At 41.1% G+C, this 22,742-nt stretch overlaps 2 protein-coding genes across 3 annotated transcripts in view; both read left to right on the top strand.

The window, feature by feature from the left end:
* The window catches only part of LOC111867057, an 80,230-nt gene extending 77,973 nt beyond the window's left edge, over positions 1 to 2,257 (top strand). Inside the window, exon 56 of the mRNA XM_023856528.2 lies at positions 1,048 to 2,257. Within this exon, the coding sequence (XP_023712296.1) occupies positions 1,048 to 1,137 (90 nt within the window). The 3' untranslated portion in view covers positions 1,138 to 2,257. The remainder of the gene's footprint in view (positions 1 to 1,047) is intronic.
* Positions 2,258 to 5,056: 2,799 nt separating this feature from the next.
* Positions 5,057 to 22,742, top strand: part of LOC111867066 (dual specificity protein phosphatase CDC14AB) — a 107,506-nt gene continuing 89,820 nt past the window's right edge. For both annotated transcript variants that reach the window (XM_023856548.2, XM_033752531.1), the window contains exons 1-2: positions 5,057 to 5,784; positions 11,446 to 11,618. In XM_023856548.2, coding sequence (XP_023712316.1) covers positions 5,736 to 5,784; positions 11,446 to 11,618 — 222 coding nt within the window. In that variant the 5' untranslated portion in view covers positions 5,057 to 5,735. The remainder of the gene's footprint in view (positions 5,785 to 11,445; positions 11,619 to 22,742) is intronic.

Genomic DNA, 22,742 nt, shown 5'->3' with positions numbered 1-22,742 from the left:
CAGTCCAAGCAACTCAGGAGAGAATTCAAGAATTACAGGGGGAACTTCTTGAACTTCCACCTTACAGCCCAGATTGGGCCCCTAGATACTTCCATTTGTTTGGTTCACTAAAAGAGCACCTTTGTGGAAAACGTGTTGCTGATGACTAAGAAGTGCGGATGTGGCTGAGACAGAAATCAGAAGACTTCTATGCTATGGGTTTCAGCATGCTGGTAAAGTAATGAGACATGTGTTTCAATGTTGGTGGAGGATCTGTTGAAAAATAAATGTTTTTTTTTTTTTTCAGGTTCAAATATTACATGCTTTATAGTATTTTATGTCCATTTGTGACATATTTAATTACTCTTCCTTGTATTAGGCAAGTCCCTAGGAGAAGTTTTACCCACTTGTGTACCAACACTTTAAATTAATTTGTGTCTTGCAAACTTATTTTTGAACTGTTATTGTAAAGTGACATAACAGTCGCTACTAATAGGGTACTTACTTACTCATGGAGCTGAGCACTTTTTGGGGAGCCACCAATTCTGCAGCTACTCCAGAATTTCCCAGCATTTAATGGAACCCGAAGGTTCATTACCATGTTCACAAGAGCCCTCAGCTAGTCCCTATCCTTAGCCAGATCAATCCAATCTATACCATCCCATCCTATCTCTCTAAGATCCATCTTAATATTATCCACCCACCTATGCCTTGGTCTTTCCAGAGGTTTCTTTCCTTCTGGCTTTCCCACCAATATCCTATATGCATTCCTCATCTCCATTCGTGCTACATGTCCTGCCCACCTTATCCTCCTTGACTTGACGATTCTAATTATACTTGGAAAAGAGTACAAGTTACGACGCTCCTCATTATGCAGTTTTCTCCAACCTCCTGTCACTTCATCCGGCTTCGGTCCAAATATTCTCCTCGGCACCCTGTTCTCAAACACCCTCAGTCTATGTTCCTCCCTTAATGTCAGAGACCAAGAATAAGGTATAATTCTAAACTTCTGAAAAAAGAAATGCTAAAAAAAGCTTTGTCTAACATTTTGTCTCCTTTATTCTCTAGGATTTCAGTGAAGATGCAACATTTCAACTGACAGGTGATGATTCTTATGTGCATTATGAAGACTCAGAAGAAGACTCCAGAGATTTATAAAAATATATGAACTAGATGCTCAGCTGTACACAGTTATAAGTTATTTAAACAAAATTATAGAATATCATAAATATATAATGAGACATTTGATCTTCCTTAGCCAACACTCTCTTAACCACATCACTACTGCCTTAAATGCATTTTATTTGAGAAGTAGAGGGGGACAGAAATTAAAAGGTATGATTAACCATGAAAAATACACAGTCATAAAGTCAGTGATTACAGATAAAAAAGAAAAGACGAATATTCTGATGAAACAGACAATTTAGAAGGCAAGCTATGGTGATCTGTTCAGCCAGCAAAGGAGCATTCTGTTATGTAGCACAGGAAAATTTACTTCACTGGAGTGAAGTGTGGAGACTGATGTAAGGAACTGACACCATCACAAATAAAAATATGGCTGATTACTAAACAAATTTAGATTGTTTTAATAATTTAAGTTACATTTATTATTGTGTTTAAAGATTATGGTTGTACAGCATTGTGGTAGTTATACACACACAATTATGAGTATTTAGTGTACGAATTTCTGTTTATATTTGTTTTATTTATTGTTTCTTTAAACGGCCTCTGGATTAGCTAACATTTCAGTTAACTACCTGTCACTCAGGTGTGCAAGTGGGAGTCCACTGCTTTTCCGATTACATATTACTTTCATTTGTGTTATGTTCTTCATGCATATTTTACATTTCCAAGTGGTATGACTCTGTTCGATCATTAATGTGATGCAAGGATTAGGTTTAGAAAATAAGTTTTGTAGTCCACTGAAATGTGTGCTTAAACATACTTGCATAGTTTTGTGCCTTCAAGAATTGTTCACATGTAGAAGTAAAAATGATGTTTTATTATATGTTGCAGTAAAGTATTTTAATAATGTTGCATACACATATTGGTAACTTACAAACATAGTTTTCGAGTGCTATTTTTTTTCTCATTGGTAGTCATGTAGTTTTCATTGTAATTGGCATGTCTTAATATTAATTTATGTAAATGTTAACACCTTGTTTTTATACTGTATTTCCAGATCATGTGCTGGGGCAGATTTAGTCAAGGTTATACACGTTTTGATCTGGGAGTATGGGGAATGAAACATCAATATAAACAAAATTTGACACAGTGATAGTTGATGAAGTTGTAAAAACTTAATTTTCATCATTCACTACTCTTCTTACTTACTTACTTACTTACTTACTCATGGAGCTGAGCCCTTCAGGAGAAGCTGCCAATTCTTCAGCTACTCAAGAATTTCCCAGCATCTTATGGAACCCGAAGGTTCATTACCGTGTTCACAAGAGCCCTCCACTGGTCTTGAGCCAGATCTATCCAATCCATACCATCCCATTCTTATCTCTCTAAGATCCATTCTAATATTGTCCACCCACCTACGCCTTGGTCTTCCCTGTGGTCTCTTTCCTTCTGGCTTTCCCACCAATATCCTATACGCATTCGTCTCTCCCATTCGTGCTACATGACCTGCCCACCTCATCCTTCTTGACTTCATGATTCTAATTATACTTGGAGAAGAGTACAAGTTATGAAGCCATTCACTATTCTTCAGGAAAATAAATTTCTTACGAAACAAGTGTCAGGGTTAATTAATTCCATTTTGAAAAAAAATACTATCTCTTGGACACATAGTATAGTATGTTATGTAATGTAGCAGTATTAGTGAAATTGAAAAATAAATTGAGCTGTCTAAATTGTCAATAATCATGATATACCTAATGTACATGTGTGAACTGCTTTCATAACTTATCACACATTTTTGTTCTATATTTTGAGAAGAGACCATGTGACTTCTTCATTAAATAGGTATTGAAGGTGAAAAATATGACAACAGTCATGCAACTGCCCTTGCAGGAGGTGAAATTTTTATTTTATGTTACTGCAAGGTACACTTTAGTATGTGAATTTGGAATATATTCCTTAATGAATGCTTAATGGATGGCATGATTAGTAAAATTATTTAAACAGTTTCAGTAGTTCTATGTAAGGCGTGTTAGAATTATTTCACTTTGGGTTTAGCCCATATTTGACAATTAATATTTTATGTTTAACGGATATCTGAGGCCCAAAACAGCATTCTTAGGGCAGACAAGGACAGCCTGGGATTAAAAGCTGCAAGAGTCTACAAGATGCCATGCCAATATGGGACCATCTGCATTTGTGAGACAGGCTGTATGATTGAAGAGTACCAGATGGATCTCTGGCAGTACCATCCAGAATGACTGGTTGTGGCAGAGAATTGAGTCAACCAAAGGGACTGAGTACACTTTGAGGACAATAAGACTACTCCAGTACACCTGCAGAGTTATCTGGGAAGCCATAGAAATCATTCTACATGACAACTTTAGTAGTGAAGATGGCTACCAGTTACATTCTACACTGCAGATCATCCATATAGTCAAGCAGCATATGGGATGCCATAAACATGATCTTCCCCCAAATCAAATTCTAGATCAAGGAACAGTTGCAGTAATTCCATAAGAGGGATTCAACCACAGAAGGACAAATTCCAGCCTACCTACCGACACTATTTAGGCCCCTCTCCTTTTCAAGTTATGCACTTCTTCATGTGTCTTCCTTCCTTTGGCCATCGAAACCCATCTTCGACCCATGGTGACCTCCACACCACTCTCCATGCTACTCAACCCACAACATAGAAGATGAAGCAACATTATGCCTGCTCATCACCTGGATGGGTGAATGCCTAAGAAGTATCTGTTGCCCCACACCCCAAATGTTTTTTATGCCCCCAAAAAGTATGTCCTGCTGCAAGGGTTGCAGGAACATGCATGTCTGAGTTGAAAGCATGCTGTCAAAATTGTAAGAGGTTGGGGAGTGAAGGGTGGGAAAAAATGATGGTTGCAAGGCAAAAACTGCCAAATAGGTCATTGTCAAATTTGTGGTTTTTTGAGAAAAGTTAAGTGTCAGTGAAAAAAAGAAAGGTTCCTTCTTACTTCCTGTACATTCTGTGTAGTGACAATGTAAGTGGATAGCCCTGTCAACATCCATAAAGATGACATTGCTGCAAATCCTCAGTAACTAAGCTGGAAATATACTGTGTCATACTGTGTGTATGTGTGTGAAATTTATTTAATTCCACACACCACACCATACATTTGTCATTTCATGGATATTTGAGCTCATTAAACTATCATCAGGTATTTGACTTTTTTACATTCACCTGTATTCATCTGCTTATATTCCTACATTGGCCAGCGTTTACATATTAGAATACTGGTTTTTTATTAGTATGTAAACCCATTATATACAAAAAGGAGTCTTTGCCTTTAAGATTAAATAGAATTGTTAAAATGTTACATCATTAAAATTAAATTTATGTAAAAGGTTTTCTTATGTTTTGTCTGGATGTAGTAGTTGTGTGTAGATGTGTCTGCTATATTTCTTGGGAGTTCTTCACATCAAGACTGCAGTTCTCCATTTTAAAATCAAACTTTTGGAAAAAAGGAACCATGGATCAATCGGAACCATAGATAACACAAATTGAATGGTCTTTGTGGGAAACTGCTGAAATAGCCAGTGCCAACATTTTCGTTCAAGACCGACAGATGGCATATAACGCAAAGAATGATTAGCAAATTGTAGGCAGTAACTGGCAGTAATACATGAGATGGTTTCTGGTAGCCCAGGCTACTGTGGAAGCAACTGGCGATTGTAATAGTTTCAAATATCGCAGTCACTTAAATAGGATATGAGCTGCAGATTCAGGAATTAATTTTGCATGTCTTCCACTATGTATAAATCCTGGTTTTTTGCGTAAGAAACGGGAAGTTAACCTACATTAGAAATTGTATCCGTCAATAACAGAGGGCGGGTCATTTATGGTCCTGCAGGCGCCCGTTAATACAATCGTCTATGATTGGTCTATATGTTCCCACGTGATTATTGTATACATTGAAAAAGATATGGTAGTTGGTGTTTGAGGTCTACATGAATATGCCGTTACCGTAGTTAGGCGTTTGATGTCGTATGTACAAAACTCGAGGATGTAAGAACCCCACCGGTTGTAAGTAAAGATGCAGGTCTTGTGTTAATACTGTATCAAGCTACAAGGTTTAGTGGAAAACAATATGTGCAATGACTGAATTGATACCTAACGCCTTGCTCTGATCTCCCGGCAAATCCGAATTATTGTCAAACTACGGAATGTGATAATATTGTGGAAATTACAGTGAATGATCAAATCGACTAATTTTTAACGTGAAACTTGTAAGTGAATTGATTGTATAATGAAATTTTGTAACGTTTTCTTGAAATGTGTTTCATATGCAGGTGTATCACATATTGAAAGAGGCTCGAAGTGTTTCGTATTCAAGTGGAAATTAACTGTATGTTGACGGCCTGATATTCGGTGCGTGATTTGAAAACAAACGCAGATCAGTTTACCAATGACAGATTAATCTGCATAGTGCCATTGCAACCGGTTATGTGTTATCGTATTCCAAAGTGGGGAAATTGGTTTGTATATATTTTCTCAAAAAGTGTGAAATGAAATATGAATATATAAGTGACTTTACTGGTTCATCATTGACACATTCACGTATCCTAAAGAAGTGAATGAACAATCTTCTAACATGGATGAAGGCAATGAAGTTTTGGTATGTGCATCAGAATATGTGAAAGGTAAGCCAAGTTGCACTCATGAAAAATTAGAAATTATAAGACAGTTTGTATATTCTTTTGCAGGTTAGTTCTATATATAAATTTAGGGAGGTTTTCTGTCATCTGTAAGCATCAATAAAGTAAAGAAACAGGAATGAATGATCTTTATAGGAGTGTTTCCTCAGTATCCAACTGGAACACATTTCACTTGAATCAGTTGATTACTACAGATTAAACACTAACTGGTTGGTATGTGTGTGTATGCCTTGTGTGAATATGCAGAAAGGTTATTTTTGAGCCTGCCACAAATCTTTTGATTGCTTGAGTGTACGGGACATGCTACTCGCATCAGCTCACACATGTATTCGGACTTATAGCAGTCAATATCAGCAGTGTGTGGTCATTCACCACATTAACCCTGATGACTGAACATTGAACATTGACATGACTGATTGCTGAAGAAGATTTCAGCACGATTATTCACCTTGAAAGCTTCATATCTTACATAATGAACCGCAAGGGGAGGAAATACACCATAATATACAGTGCCTTGAAAAACCTAAGAGAAAAAGAGGCATCTCTTTATCAGTTCTGTAGTCTTTGTTCCTGGATGCAGAGATAAAACAGGAGGTTCTAACATTCATGAAGGTAAAACATCCTGCAGACAACCCAACTGCCAGGAGAATACTCCACTGCACCAACTCAGCCATAATATGGGGACAGATACACCATACAGGAGAACTTGATGTGATTGCCTGAGCCCATCATGAGACACATCTAAAAGTAGCTACTGAACTGAAACAAAATGATTATGATGTGGTTGATCATGCTGCTATGCCACTACAGTATAAAGTCAGTTAATGATAATGAAATCTGCACAAAACAAAAGAAGTTTGAACGCTGGTCAAGAATTCATGTCTGAGAAAGATAAGTCTATACCAAAATCTTGGTAATTAAACTCACAGGAAATAAACTGGACCCAGCCATAGTATCCATATTAAGTAAAGGCCTGAATTTTGCCCATACACAGAATTCAGCCAACAGTAAGAGAAATCATAAGTGGTATGGAAAAAGTAACATGACATTTACCGACTGAAGAGGTAGAAGAAGTAAGACAAGTAAGTTGACAGATAATGAAACATTCTAAACCCCAAAAATAACACCACAGAAGGTGAGTGTGATACACTAAGGACCCTATGAAACAACCAGGACATGTTAGTCCTTCTGGCAGTTAAAGGCAATGCCTCAGATGTGATGACCAGCATAGATTATAGTGAAAAAATTGAATAATTCTTGAACATTCAGAACTACAAATTATTAACAAGAGATCCAATTAAGGCAATGGAAAGAAATACAAGGTTGATCAAACGATCAGGAATTGTAGAAAATGTGACTAAAATACAGATACAAAGTGACACTGTGCCACCAAGACCTTATGAATCACCAAAAATTCATTAACAAAATACACCACTTTGATCAATTGTAGATGTAATTGGTGCTCCAGGAATGCTGTTTGATAGACTGCCATAATTATTCATGCTGTCCAGTGGAAGAGATGCAGCCCCTCATGTCAGATCTTTCCACGGGCATTCAGATCAACAGCATGATTAGTAAGCCCATAAGCCAACACATAAAGAAAATGCTCAAGTTACAACAGTTGCCAGAAATTATCCCTGTTTTTACCCATACATTCCTTGCACATCCATAAAAAGTTTACATTCACATATTGAAGTTTCTTTCTTGAAACTGCAGACTGCAAATTTTAAATCACAGTTTCCTGTGCGGGTCATCTAAAGGATAGTTAAGGAAACTGTTCAGCCCTAGTACTGATTTTACTCAGTTTCTCTTCAATAATTCATTCATTCATTTATTCAGCATTCCATAAATCCTTACATGGTTAAACACCAAAGGATATAGAAATAATTAACATGAGTTTACTGTTTGGTATTCTGATTGGGTTCTTTCTTGGACAATAATGACCCTATATATAGAAATGTATTTATGACCATATTAATAATTTTATCTTTTGAACTGTGACATCCCAAAAATTTTCACCGAATTCTTTCTACTTTGGACATGAGCATTGCACATGATCATTTGTTCCAATGTATAACTCTCACGTGACATATTATCGCAAGAAATAACATAACTCAATGAATGTTTAATATAGTAACAATTGCTCAGCGTTGTGGTAAAGAGGCACATTATGCATAAACTTTCTTCACAGTATCTGGTGAAAGATTTAATGGAGCCACGTTATAGATAACTCGTAATGTCTACAGGCTGTTGGCCTGTTGATTATGCCATGAGTCAAAACAAGCAGTGTTGAGTTGACACCAGTACTGTGTATCCCTTCCACCAGACCAGCTGACTGGTTTTCAGCAGACTCCAAGGTATTCTTCTGTATATACACAACACAGACACAAGACATATGTTAACATGACAATAAATCAAAGAGGAGTGTACTACACATGAATTAAGCTATTCAGTATAATGAGGAGCTTCATAACCTGTAGTGTTCTCCAAGTATAATTAGAATGATCAAGTCAAGGAGGCTGAGGTGGGCAGGTCATGTGTCACGAATGGGGGAGACGAGGAAAGCGTATAGGATATTGATTGGAAAGCCAGAAGGAAAGACACCACAGATAAGACCAAGGTATAGGTGGGTGGACAATATTAAAATGGATCTTAGAGAGATAGGATCGAATGGTATGGATTGGATAGATCTGGCTCAGGATAGGGACCAGTGGAGGGCTCTTGTGAACACGGTAATGAACATTTGGGTTCCATAAAATGCTGGGAAATTCTTGAGTAGCTGCAGAATTGGCGGCTCCTCCAGAAGGGCTCAGCTCCATGAGTAAGTAAGTAAGTAGTGTTGGGAAAGCCAGAAGGAAGGAGACCACTGGGAATACCAAGACATAGGTGGGCGGACAATATTAAAACGAATCTCAGAGAGATAGGATGGCATGGTATGGATTGGATTGATCTGGCTCAGGATAGGGACTGTTGGAGTGCTCTTGTGAACAAGAAAATGAACCTTCGGTTTCCATAATATACTGGGAAGCTCTTGAGTAGCTGCACAATTGGCAGCTTCTCAAGAAGGGCTCAGCTACATGAGTGAGTGAGTGAGTGATTTCCATCTCCAAACCCATAGAAGAATTTACTTTCATTGCAAATGATTTAAGTATTATGTGAAGAAAATATTTCTTTAGCAGTTGTTTTGTATTGCATAATATACTTACTATGTGTTCATATATAACTATAATAACTATGTATTTATATTTAGATTTATAAAAACAAATGAAGTCCCTGTGCTTAATTGGGGGCATGCGGTAGCGTAGTTGGTTGAGGCACTATGTTACAAGCTGGAAGGTAGCAGGTTCAGTTGCCGATGAGGTTGTTGGATTTTTAAATTAACCTAATCCATCCAGCCGCAATATGGCCCTGGGGTTGACTCAGCCTCTAACAGAAATGAGTCCCAGGAATCTTCCTGGGGTGGTAAAGGGCGACCGGCACGTAAGACTGACAACCTCACTGCTATCTGTGAGCCAGTTGTCTACAAAAGGTGAGAGTCTTGATGTCTCACAACTGTATGGACCTTCACGGCCTGTTACATGGATAGCTTTCCCTTTTTTTTACCTTACCTATGCTTAAGAAAGTAAGCACTATGCCATGAAGATATATGGGGAAGAGGAGGCATAGCTCCTCAATTCTTGATTCCGGCCATAAATGGATGTGAGTGGTCAGCTTCGCACCCCGGTCAGTTTGCCCTTGGGAGAAAGAACCACCTAGTACCCATTGCCAGGGTGGGCATCAGAGCTGATGTGAATGCTGTAGAGATTAGAAAAATGTTTCCCCTACCACGAATCGAACCTTGGCCATCCAACCCATAATCTATCACTATACTTGTGGTAGAAGTTTTAATCATCCCAGAGACACTATTTTATCAGCTTTTCCTCTCTTGTTTCTGATTTTAATAGATCATTATACAGTAAGTAAAGTTTGTCCCCTGTGTATAATTAATTACCACACACAAGATATATGGAGATGGGAAGTGTAACTCCACATTTACTTAATCTTGGCACTGAAGGGAGATGAGTGGTCACGTTTATGCCCAGGCTGCTTTATCTCCAGGGATAAACCATCTGGTGCCCTTCAATATGAGGCTGGTTTGGACCCAGAGAAAGTCTGGATGTGCCAGAGAAGAGAGAAATCTCCACCTCTGCTGGGAATCCAACCAAGATTCTCAGGTCATCCAGCTTGCAAGCTTAGTCACTCTACTGACAAGAAATACCCTGGCTCCTTTATAGAATATGATAAGGAGGTTCTGTTGCATTATTCAAGGGAGTCATCTGATAGGTGCCTGAAAATCATTCTGCTGCTTAATCAGGAAAGGCAAAACAATCCTTCCCGCAACTGAAGATGCATAAATTTGTTTCTGGTAGCTTACTCAACAAACCAAGAGCCCGTAGATGAATAATTTTTGTATTTGGAATTACAAGGACCTGAAATCCATGCTAGAATCATCCTTTCTTATGCAACCACTTTTGACACGGATGTTGTATATGAAAATCTATCACTTCAGCGAGGATCCTACGCTTAACACTCTGACACAAGTAAAGGTTAAAGAAGCTATCCCTGTAACAGGCTGTGGAGGCCCATAGGGCTGTGAGACGTCAAGGCTCCCACATCATCTAGACAGTTGGCTCACAGATGGCGGTGAGATTTTCAGTCTGCCGCACTTTACCTTTAGGAAGATTCCTGGTACTCATTTCTGTTGGCAGCTAAGTTGATCTGATGGCCATACTGCAGTTGGAAGGATTAGATCAAACGAAAAATCCAGTGACATCGTCGGGAATCGAACCCTCAACCTTGCGGCTTTAGCATATTGACTCAGCTAACTATGCTACCACGTGCCCCTTGACACAGGAAGTAATCTTACTTACTCATGGAGCTGAGCCTTTCTTGAGGAGCCGCCAATTCTGCAGCTACTTGAGAGTTTCTTAGTATTTTATGGAACCCGAAGGTTCATTACCATGTTCACAAGAGCCCTCCATTGGTCCCTATCCTGAGTCAGATCAATCCAACCCATACCATCTCATCCTATCGCTCTGAGATCCATTTTAATATTGTCTACCTATGCCTTGGTCTTTCCAGTGGTCTCTTTCCTTCTGGCTTTCCCACCAATATCCTATATGCATTCCTCTTCCTCAGGAAGTAATGCAACTATTTGAGTATTTAATGCAATAGGGGCTTAAGATTACAGTTGGTCAGCACGTAATGCCAGGATGTCTCTCCCACCTGAGCTGCTTAATAATTTTGAGTAGCTCCCCGATGATTATACTGTATGAGAATGGTATATTTATTATCATATAATTAAACGATGAGCACTGTTTATTTAAAAATTTAACTTTACTGCTTTCCCCAAGAAACAACTTTTGAACTTTCCTCCACAGTGCTGTGTAAAGAATTCTTTCCTGTGTCAACACGTAAAGCATTTAAATGTGTTTGTCTTTGATATATTGGGTTTTTGGACTTCATCCATCGTCATCCGAAACGTCGTGTTTCTATTAGTTATCTTAAAAACCAGGACGATGGATGAAGTCCAAAAACTCAATATATCAGTGTGTTATACACCATCGTCAGAATCCTATAGTAACTACGTGTTTGTCTTTGTTTCAGATCGCCTCTATTTTGTGACACTTCGCACTACTGTTAAGCCAAAGTCCACAGCTAACACTCATTATTTCAGTGTGGATGATGAGTTGGTGTACGAGAACTTCTATGCCGATTTTGGACCGTTGAATTTGGCAATGCTATACAGGTATTGCCAAAAACTCAACAAAAAATTGAAGGTTAGTTTTTATTTATTGTGCAGGATGTTGTATTCCTGTTATTTTCTAAACATGATTGTCTTTCCATGGATTTTATAGTATTAAGTGTAATGCTGCCCAAATGGTTCAGAATAGCAACAAAGGATATAGAGATAAGGAAACCTTAGAACCTGTCCTAGGCCTACTGCACTGACTGAAAGTAAAGCAGTTTTGTCTCAAGCTATGGTGTTGTCCTCTTGAAGTTCTCACAGTTTTATTCCCATATATATAAAATTCATTTTAATAATTTGAATGTGTATGCTGTGGTGTTATATTGAAACAGTATACAAATAACATGTTCACATGATGTATTTCAATTATGATGTCGAGACGATGGAGCATAGTTTTTGGTGAACACAATGTTCTGTGCAGAAGATGGTTTCTCCTCAGATACAGTAGTTATTTTGTTGAAAGAACTTGATTGATAATATATCGATTATTTTTTTTATTGCTAGTGGGGTGGGACTAAGTCCCTTGTACTTCGGCCATTTCTGGCCTATTGTATCATCCCCAGATGACAGGTGAGGGGGATTGTGGAGCAATTGGTGGAATGAAGATTGGCAGGGGAAACTGAAGTACTCTGAGAAAACCTGCCCCAGCACCACTCTGTCCACCACAAATCCCACTTGACCAGACCCGGGATCAAACCCGTGCCGCCGCGGTGGGAAGTCAGCAACTAACCTCTTGAGCTATGGCACGGCCTGAGTATATTGATTATATGGCTTTCTTCTTGAATGTTTCTGGAAGATGGATTTTATCGTGATCAGATCTTTCGTTTTTGTTGATATATGTTACTAGATGCTTTTGTGTATTGTTTATGTTTATAGAGGTTATTCCTGACCCCCCTCTGTGGTATAGTGTTCAGTTTCTGGCTACAGATCCAGAGGTCCCGGGTTATATTCCCAGCGCTACCAGATTTTCTGAGAAGTAGTGGGTCTGGAACGGGCTCCACTCAGCCTCGATACTTGAGGAGCTGTTTCAAGGAAATAGCGGCTCTGGTCTAGAAAACCGAAATTAACGGCCATGGGAATTCGTTGTGCTTACCACATGACACCCTCTATCCCCTAAAGTTGGCACTACTTTGCCGACAAGCGGCGGTCGCTCGGTCGGTATAGTTCGCTTACGGACTATAGGCCACGGAGTTTTTCCTTTTGCAAGCCACTGGTTGAGGCTCAGCATTTTGGAGGGGTCTGTAATGGCGTGGGTTATGAATCATTAAGCAGGAATGTTCTTTTATATTCTGTAATGTAGGTGTGAAAAAAGACATACGAAATTCTCGTCCAGGACTGATTGCTATCTGTTTAAACTGTCATTTGAAGGTTAAGCATGTTGTCACGTGTCCGAGGCTCCGTGATTAACAATAATGGGCTCTGGACTGGACATTTCTGTACACTTCCAGCTGCCCTCCATATCAGGAGTCCGTCTTCTCTATCCCTAACTTGCAGACAGACGATGCCGGGGTGACAGGGGAGTCGCGTTACGTTTATTTTCTTCAGGTAAAGTTGCCCTGTACAAAATTACGTACCACGCAATTCATAAACACAAACCAAGGTCGAGCCGACCAAGTTGTATGATGAATTTCTACGCACTATGTAGAGAGCTGTAACTGCCACACGCCTCTTGTCTCATAGCTATTTACATGTATAGTGCTGGACGACATTCTTTCTCTTCATTTCGTGTTTCTGCGCTTTGAACGATTGCTCAAGATAATATTTGCATTTATCATTTACATTCTTCCCTATGAGGGGTCGGAGTTCAAACCCCAGTAGGAGCAAGATTTTCTCCTCTCCACCTCATTAAGACGGTTCTGCAGTCCACCCAGCCTCCTATCCAATGGTTACTGAGGGGCTCTTTTCCCCAGTGTAAAGCGGCCGGGACGTGAAACTGATCACTCCTCAAACTAGTGCTAAGGTCAGTTTATACAGCCGCGTCTTCATGGCATAGTGCTTGTTTAGTTAAACACATTCTTCCCTAAAATATGAGCATCATTAACTCCGTAGTTTTAATCCGCAAGCGAACCATACCGACTGAGCGACCGTCGCTTCTCGTCGATGTTAGTGCCAAGTTTAGCGGATAGAGGCGTGTCGCGTGGTCGGCGCAACCAATCCCCACGGACGTTAATCTCAGTTTTCTAGACCGGAGCCGCTATCTCCTTGAAATAGCTCCTCAATTATCCTCACGAGGCTGGGTGGACCCCGTTCCAGATCCACTACTTCTCAGAAAATCTGGTAGCGCCGGGAATCGAACCCGGACCTCTGGATGTGTACCCAAGAACTCTGACAACTAGACCACAGAGGCGGTCTAAACCCCGTTAGCTTTCTTCGACCTGTACCCGAAAGCCGGCGTCACACGTTAAGCTCCTGCCACGAAAAGCGGAGAACTGGTTTAGGCAATCAGTTATAGCGTCACCTGATTCTGTTGACGCTGCGATAAAGTAGACTTGACTTAGTCTACTCTGAACTGGAAAGGCAACATGCGAAATCGTACCCATACGAACTTGACTGGACAGTTCATGCATATTAGGCCTACTTACTCATCTTACTTATGTAGCTGAGCCCTTCTTGAGGAGCCGACAATTCTGCAGCCACTCAAGAACTTCTCAGCATTTTATGGAACCCGAAGGTTCATTACCGTATTCACAAGAGCCCTTCGCTGGTCATTCCAATCCATACCATCCTATCGCTCTAAGATCTATTTTAATATTGTCCACCCATCTACGCCTTGGTCTTCTCAGTGATCTCTTCCCTTCTGGCTTTCCCACCAATATCCTATATGCATTCCTCTTCTCCCCCATTCGTGCTACATGTCCTGCCCACCCCATCCTCCTTGACGTGATCATTATAATTATATTTGGAGAAAAGTACAAGTTACGAAGCTCTTTATTATGCTGTTTTCTCCAACTTCCCGTCACGTCATCTCTCTTCGGTCCAAATATTGTCCTCAACACCCTGTTCTCAAACACCCTCAGTCTTAAATTAATACACTATACGTGTATATATATATACACACACACACGAGCATAGAGGCCCAAAAAATGTACACGCCCTTCAACGTACAAAATATCTATTTAAATACTTTATTGGTATATTCTGGTCAAGTGGGATTTGTGGTGGACAAAGTGGAGCTGGGGAGGCTTTTCTCCGAGTACTTCGGTTTCTCCTTCCAATCTTCATTCCCCCAGATTCTCCATCATCATAATCACCCGGGGCAGGTACAATAGGCCAATCAGTGGCCGCCGTGCCGAATGGACCCAGTTGGAGTCCACCCCCCACTAAGCGATTTATTGGTATATCCTCGGTCCAACATTAAAATGTACATAGATAACCCCTATTAATGTATGTTATAGAGTTTATATACGGCCATTTTGGAATTTGAACCGAAAATATACCAATAAATTTTTTAAGCACATATTTTATGCTTCCAAATGTGTATACACAGACACTGGTATACGGCTTTCTTTACAGCGTAGTTCACAGTGTTAATATCTGTTGTGGGCCCACCTAGCCTCTCGTCCAGTGGATACCGGAAACTCTTTCCTCTAGGTAAAGTGGGCAGGGCGTGAAGCTGGACATTCACATCCTTAATATCGAGTTATGAATGCTCTGAACTACTCCATTTCCCCATACGTCTCCATGGCATGATGTTTAATTTAGTACAGGGACAAATTTAATTTTTCCGCAATTTTCTTCGGACTTTTCTCGCCTGCAGTACTTCGTGTTGACACTTTGTGACTTTTCGAAACTTTATTTTGATTTTTTGTTTATATTTTATACGGGAAAAGTGGTTAAATATGATTTATCAGTGAACGAGAAGCGGTTTGTCTCAGGTGGAAGTAGTGTAGTGTCAGTAATGCGTTCTGTTTAGGAGTCTGATATGATTTGTTTGCCCAAATAATTGTGCGTAGATTTTGCCAGTTTATCAATGTGCGAGTAATTGCCATGTTATGACTGTGGCGCTCGTTAGGAAGTCACTCCTTCAGGCATAAAAGTCATCGGTTATTTTTCTTTTGAAATGGACGTTATATAATACTAACTGTAGACAACTGAGTGTTCTGTTCGTGGTTCAGGAACATGGCGATGCTTCATATAGTGTCACACCTACATTAGCCAACCACTTGTCTCTGCTAACCAACTTCATACGTCACACAGTGTTTCACAAAGTGCCGATTGTCAATACGTAGTTTATTTCTTTATTGGTTAAGCAGCAGATGTTTTTATAAACGTCCCCTGTACGAATCGCATAAGATGAAGTCGTATGTGGGACGGCCTGTCTATTACTCCGACCGTATGCCCAAACTTCTCAATGAATTTCAACTAAATTTATGTAAATTTTCGAGTAGATGTTACCGAGATACTTTTTTTTTGTCATTATAATATAGATCCGGCAGAGTTTCTGGCTACAGATCCAGAGGTCCCGGGTTCGATTCCCGGCGCTGCCAGATTTTCTGAGAAGTTGTGGGTCTGGAACGGCGTCCACTCAGCCTCGTGAGGATAATTGAAAAGCTATTTCAAGGAAATAGCGGCTCTGGTCTAGGAAACCGAAATTAACGGCAGTGGGGATTCGTTGCACTGACCACGCGGCACCCTCTATCCGCTAAATTTGGCACTAACTTCGCCGACAAATGGCGGTCGTTCGGTCGGTACAGTTCGCTTGCGAACTCAAGCCTCGGAGTTTAGTTTAGTTTATAGCCCAGTTAATGAAGTGCCTAGGAGCTGGACGACCGGGATTCGATTCCCGACAAGGACAGTATTTTTTTTAACTTCCACGGTCATGCAGGTTGTGGAGTCCCCTAGCCTCGTACTCTAATGGCGTCGAGAGCTCTTCCCCGGCTGTAAAATGCCCGGAACATGAAGCTGATGCCTCACCTCTTCTCTTATGTCGAGGTTAAAAATGCATGGATCATACTGGCAAATTTAGCTTTTACTTCATCTTCATGAAGTTCAAATCGAATTGTGGTGTTTGTATTATTAAGGTTTACATGAGGTCATTGGATTTTTAAATTGACCTAATCTTCCCAGCCGAACTATGGCCGATGAGTCGACTCAGCCTCTAACAGAAATGAGTACCACGAATCTTCCTGGGGCGTAAAGGGCGGCCGGTGCGTAAGGCTGACAATTTCATCGCCATCTGTGAGCCGATTGTCTAGAAACTGTGTGAGCCTCGACGTCTCACTACCCTATGGGCCTCCACGGCCTGTTACAAGGATACATTTACTTTTTATTAGTGTTTATACACATTAACAAAACTCGAACTTGAATGCAGTATGTGTATGGCGTCTAATAGATTGACTGTTTATTAGATTTTTGCTATGAACATGACATGACGTTTGAGGGATGCAGAATCGCCGATAACACGTCTGGAAAATACATCGAGTATAGGGCTTCCTGAGGTCACGATGCCCGCGCGGTCTAAGACATGAACTGTCTTCGCCTGCTCGAACACGGGTCTTTGGTTCGAATGCCACTCGAGGCATGGCTGTCTGTGTTTGTTTATTCTGTGCTTATGCTCTCCTGTGTGTAGGTAGCGGCCGTTAGACTGGCCAGTCACCCGTCCAAGGAGTCCTACCGACTGTGTATAGGATTACGAAACTGAAAAGCGGTCAGGGCCCAACAGAGGACTATAGAGAAATTGATGATTGATGTGTAGGCATTTTCTGCTCAGTCGTATCCTATGGTATTGTGTACGAAGGTTTATTTGGAAACTTGTATCGTAAATGGGCATTTTGCTTGACTTTATTTCTAGACCTCGTTTAAGTACTAAAGCCAAGTTCAATTACATGTTGCATGTTATGAGTTGCAGACACGAATGTCTGTCCGGTGAAGAGAAAGGATTGTAGGGGGGGGGGGGGCTACGGTTGCCTCGACTGCATGTTGCAATATCTTCTGCCGTAAAGTTGGTTTACAGGAAGTAATTTCACTGAGACGTAATGTAACAGACTTCGCAGATGTCATGTGATACATAATAGGCCTGGCAGATTTCTACAGCAAGTTTCTGAAGATGTTTTTTTGTACCGAGCCATAATTAATGCAATATAAAATAAAGTTTATGTATGTAAACTTATCGCTAAGTCCAAATATACTGGTCTAACGCAACACCGTTACGGTTGCAGGAGTTAACACGACTTTTAATCAAAGGTGATACGAGTAATGATGGACTTACTTTATCGTAAAACACGCACTTATATTTTATTTTGAAATTTTTGTCCGTTTAATAGACTTGCAAGCTGATTTTCTGAGAAGTAATGGGTCTGGAACGGGGTCCACTTAGCCTTGTGAGGATAATTGAAGAGCTATTTCAAGAAAATAGCGGCTCCGGTCTAGAAAACCGAGACTAAAGGCGATAGGGATCCTTTACGCTGACCATGTGACACCATCTATCCGCTAAAGTTGGCACTAACTTCGCCGACAAGCGGCGGTCCCTCGGTCGGTATAGTTCGCTTGCGGACTGCAGGCCATGGAGATTAATATGTAGACTTGCAAGCATAAGTGAGTTGTTTCTCTGTCGCACTGAATGAAAATTGTTACTCTCTCTTTGTATCACGTATCTGAACCTTGGCGCAGAAATGGGTTTTCTTTCTTCGCTGATAATAGGAATTTCAGGAAACTGCTCCAAACCTTCGTGTAAAACGATGTCCCTACTTGACTTGCATAATACAAACTTAGTTCTTGAAACAATTTATGTAATTAGTGCGGTTATAAGATCTGTCTTCGTAACTTGTACTCTTCTCCAAGTATAATTAGAATGATCAAGTCAAGGAAGATGAGGTAGGCAGGGCATGTAGCTCGAATGGGGGAGAAGAGGACTGCATATAGGATATTGGTGGGAAAGCCAGAAGGAAAGAGACCACTGGGAAGACCAAGGCGTAGGTGGGTGGACAATATTAAAATGGATCTTAGAGAGATAGGATGGGATAGTATGGATTGGATTGATCTGGCTCAGGATAGGGACCATTGGAGGACTCTTGTGAACACTGTAATGAAACTTCGGATTCCATAAAATACTTGGAAATTCTTGAGTAGCTGCAGAATTGACGGCTTCTCAAGAAGGGGTCAGTTCCATGAGTTATTGAGGGGTGACTTTACAGACATGCCAAGGTAACGATCATAGCATTCGTTGCGAAATTAACCCGAAATTAGAATGGCGAACCATGCTCCTATTAATGTACTTGTCACGTTACAAGCTTAAAGACAGTAGTGAAGGGACATGTGCACAGATCTTATGTGACTGTGAGGCTATATTAACCTTATAGAGCCAGTCGACTGTCAAGTGTAGGGCTGTTGAAAGGGATAATTGAAAGTATCAGTGTAAGGGCCGGTCTAGGCCTCCCCCATTCAAGGGGACGTGTGGCACTGCAGATACTGCGTGGCTCGTTACGTCATGCCTATGCGTGAGGCAGCCCCACCTGCATTTTGAAGGTGTTGGCGGGACAACTGCCCACTAACACCGCCTACAACCACGATATAGCAGCCTGCGGTATCTACTTAAGTAGGGAGAGATCAGAAACACGTTTGTTACGCAGGACCATATTTGTATATCTCGCAAACAAATTGTTTCTTCAGTTGACAGCATACTGTAGCCCGAAGTTTAATGTCGAGAATATTTAGTAAAGAGAAAATTACGAAAGTAATGATAAGGGACCGTCAGTTCTTCAGCCAGACACGTCTTCCTCAACCTGTTTCACGAGTAGGCAGTAAAGATAAAGGGAAAAAAATGTCCCTGCACTTAACTAATTAAGCATTACGCTATGAAGACGTATGTGGGGAGTGGAAATCCACGTATTCTTGACCTCGGAACTAGATAGAGGTGAGTGGTCAGCTTTACGCCCCGGCCACTTTACCTCCGGTACCCATTGGATAGGAGGCTGGGTGTGTCCCAGAGTCGGCCTGGATGACTTGGAGAAGAGAACATTTTTTGCCCTACCAGGACTCGAACTCTGTCCCCTTGTTCGTCTATCCTGTAGCCAGTAGCAATACCGACTTCATGTGTAGGACAGTATCAGAATTATCTGGTCCAAAAAGAAAGGGGCCCCAGAAAACTGCTCGTCATTGGTGGAGAAGGTAGTAGAATGTTAGCAGAATAAACCCAGCCACATCAACTTGGATGGTACTGAGCTGGTATTTTTTGAATATGCAAAAAGCGGTCGCCAATTGTGGAACCAGTGAGTTAAACTCGCCATGTACCTCAGTTCCCTATTAATTTCATGAAGAGATTTTCGTCTTTTTTTATATATTTGCAAGAATTAAAATCAGAAATCAAAATTGTATCTACCGATATAATAGTTCAGTATTAATAACACGCAGTACCGTGATGTCAGGTGATAATTAAACCAGGCATGTTGTATTGTTGATCTTCTGCTACCGCCAGCAATAACTTATTTCAGCTTGTTCCGATTAACAATACATTTATTCATTTTTTAATGGAAACTGTTCACTCACACATGGAACTGACCCCTTCTTGAGAAGCCGCCAGTTTTGCAGCTGCTCAAGAATTTCCCAGCATTTTATGGAACCCGAAGATTCATTACCGTGTTCACAAGAGCCCTCCACTGGTCCCAATCCTGAGCCAGATCATTCGAATCCATCAGCTCATCCTCTCTAAGATCCGTTTTAATATTGTCCACCCGTCTACGTCTTGGTTTAATGAAAACTATTAGCAGATGTGTTTCAGTTCTGTGTTCTTTGCTTGGTAACATTCTCATACCTCATATCGCTCCGCCTTTGTGTGATTGTCACAGCGGTACGTAGCGAAATGCCGTTACTATGCAACCACCGCGACTGCATAGCACCTTGAGAGGACCCAGCCTTGGGGAATGCATCAAAGGATGAACATGCAGTGAGTTTGCGAGTCGTTCAAACTTACTGAAATGGGAACCGCATAAAATACTTCGGGATCTGCACACAGATGTTTACTGGACGGTGTTTTGGTACATTCTCTGTCATGCAGCAGATTCTTATATTTAATCCGTATGTAATCCGTGGTCTAGTGGTCAGGATTCCTGGCTACAGATGAAGAGGTCCGGTGTTCGATTCCCGGCGCTGCCAGATTTTCTGAGAAGTGGGTTCGGAACGGGGTCCACTCAGCCTCGTGAGGATAAATGAGGAGCTATTTCAAGGAAATAGCGGCTCCGGTCTAGAAAACCGAAATTAACGGCTGTGGGGATTCGTTGCGCTGACCACGCGATACCCTCTATCCGCTAAAGTTGGCACTAACTTCGCCGACAAGCGGCGGTTGCTCGGTCGGTATATTTCGCTTGCGGACTACAGCCATGGAGTTTGATTTGTTGTATGTAAGAATTAGATTTAGCTGGCGAATGGAAACAAATCAAGAATTAAATCAGTTAATCGGCTATAAAAATATAATCAATTTTATATGTGCACAAAGAGTCTCAAGGTTTTGCCACCTATATCCAGTGCTAATCAACAGATCAGTTAAAAGCTTGTACTCATGGAAACCATTAAGTGCAAGACCAGTGGGCAGACCAAAAACACGATGGTAGGAAGATGTTAAAGCTAATATTAAGATGAATGTACCAGATTTGAAGATAACAGTCCAAGACAGGACCAAGTGGAAAGGTGTGGTTGAGAAGACCAAAACTCTACATGATTTGTAGCGTCAAAACAGAAGAAGAAGAAGAAGCAGGAGTAGAAGAAAGTCATTTGAGTGTATAAGAAAATGTTCTGTCTGTCGGAATATACTCGTAGATGTCAGTAGGTGCCGTTTCTCTATGCGATCTGTTGAGTATAGGTCTATATAAGTTGTCCGCCTTGCCCACTTTACCTCCCTGCTGACATCTGTATTCTGAAAGGCGGTACGTATCGAATGATTGCATAAGGGGTAAGCCTAAACCGAGTCTTGCAGCGCAACGCTCAATGATCTATTGTAGTTCAGTCCTTCAGGAGTCCTACACTAGGGGGCATACGGTAGCTTAGTTCCTTTAGCCGGAAGGTCGTGGGTTCGATTCCCGATGTGGTCATTGGATTTTCAGTTAGCCTTGCAGCCTCACTATGGCCCTGCGGTTTACTGAGCCTGTAATAAATGAGTACCAGGAATCTCCCTGGGGGTAAAGGGCAGCCTGCGCGTAAGTACGACAACCTCACCGCCATCTGTGAACCGATTGTCTAGAAACTGTGGGAGCCTCGACGTCTCACAAACCTATGGGCCTCCACGGCCTGTTAGAGGGACAGCTTTACCTTTTTTAATTCTACACTTAGATTAAAGTGTAGTATCTCATTTACAAGGGCGTCTTGGTAGTCACGTGGCTCCGTAAAGTAATGGGCCAGATGGCGAAATGTTAAGTAACTGTGGCCTCACAGTGACGTAGGACGTGTGTGGCTGCATCATCTTTTTCTAGGCACCTTTCGCGAGTGGGACTTCTCCTCAGTCCCGTTTAGGTACGCCTCCAGATATTAATGTGAGACCTTACACAGCTGCATTCATGTATCCTCATTTAACGTGTAAAGTATTAAGTTTGTCCAACTCGAGCCTACCTAACGAACAATTCTCGTTGACTCCCGCGTTGAACATGGGGTTGCTCTGTCTGTCTGTGCCTCTACACCCCTTGTGAACCTTAGCCAATTTTCAGCTTCCTAGTCCTATATATTGTCGGTAGGACTCCTTGAAAGGGGGATCAGCCCGTCGCAAAGCCGCTACCTACACACAGAAGAACACGAACACAGACATCCATGCCTCGAGTAGGATTCGAACCCACGATCCCAGTGTTTCAAGAGGGCGACGGCGGGTCATGCCTAAAACCACGTGGCCATTGTGATCGGCGGGGGTGCTCTACTGTGCGTAAAATTGCTGACACAACATTACTTATAGAGCTGAGCCCTTCTTGAGGAGAAGCCAAATCTTCAGCTGCTCAAGAATTTCCCAGCATTTTATGGAACCCGAAGGTTCGTTACCGTGTTCGCAAGAGCCCTCCACTGGTCCCTATCCTGAGCCAGATTAATCCAATCCATACCATCCTATCCTATTTCTCTAAGATCCATTTTAATATTGTATTCCAAGTACCGAATCTCATGTCCATTTTATCGTTTATCCAAAGGATCCGTCCAGGTCCGGGACTTCTTGTAATCTTTCGTAACAAGCTTTTTTTTTTTTTTT

The sequence above is a fragment of the Cryptotermes secundus genome, unplaced genomic scaffold, assembly GCF_002891405.2.
Source record: "Cryptotermes secundus unplaced genomic scaffold, Csec_1.0 scaffold176, whole genome shotgun sequence".
Classification (NCBI taxonomy): domain Eukaryota; kingdom Metazoa; phylum Arthropoda; class Insecta; order Blattodea; family Kalotermitidae; genus Cryptotermes; species Cryptotermes secundus.
The sequence above is the reverse complement of the archived record's forward strand: the minus strand, read 5'-3'. Positions and strand labels throughout refer to the sequence as shown.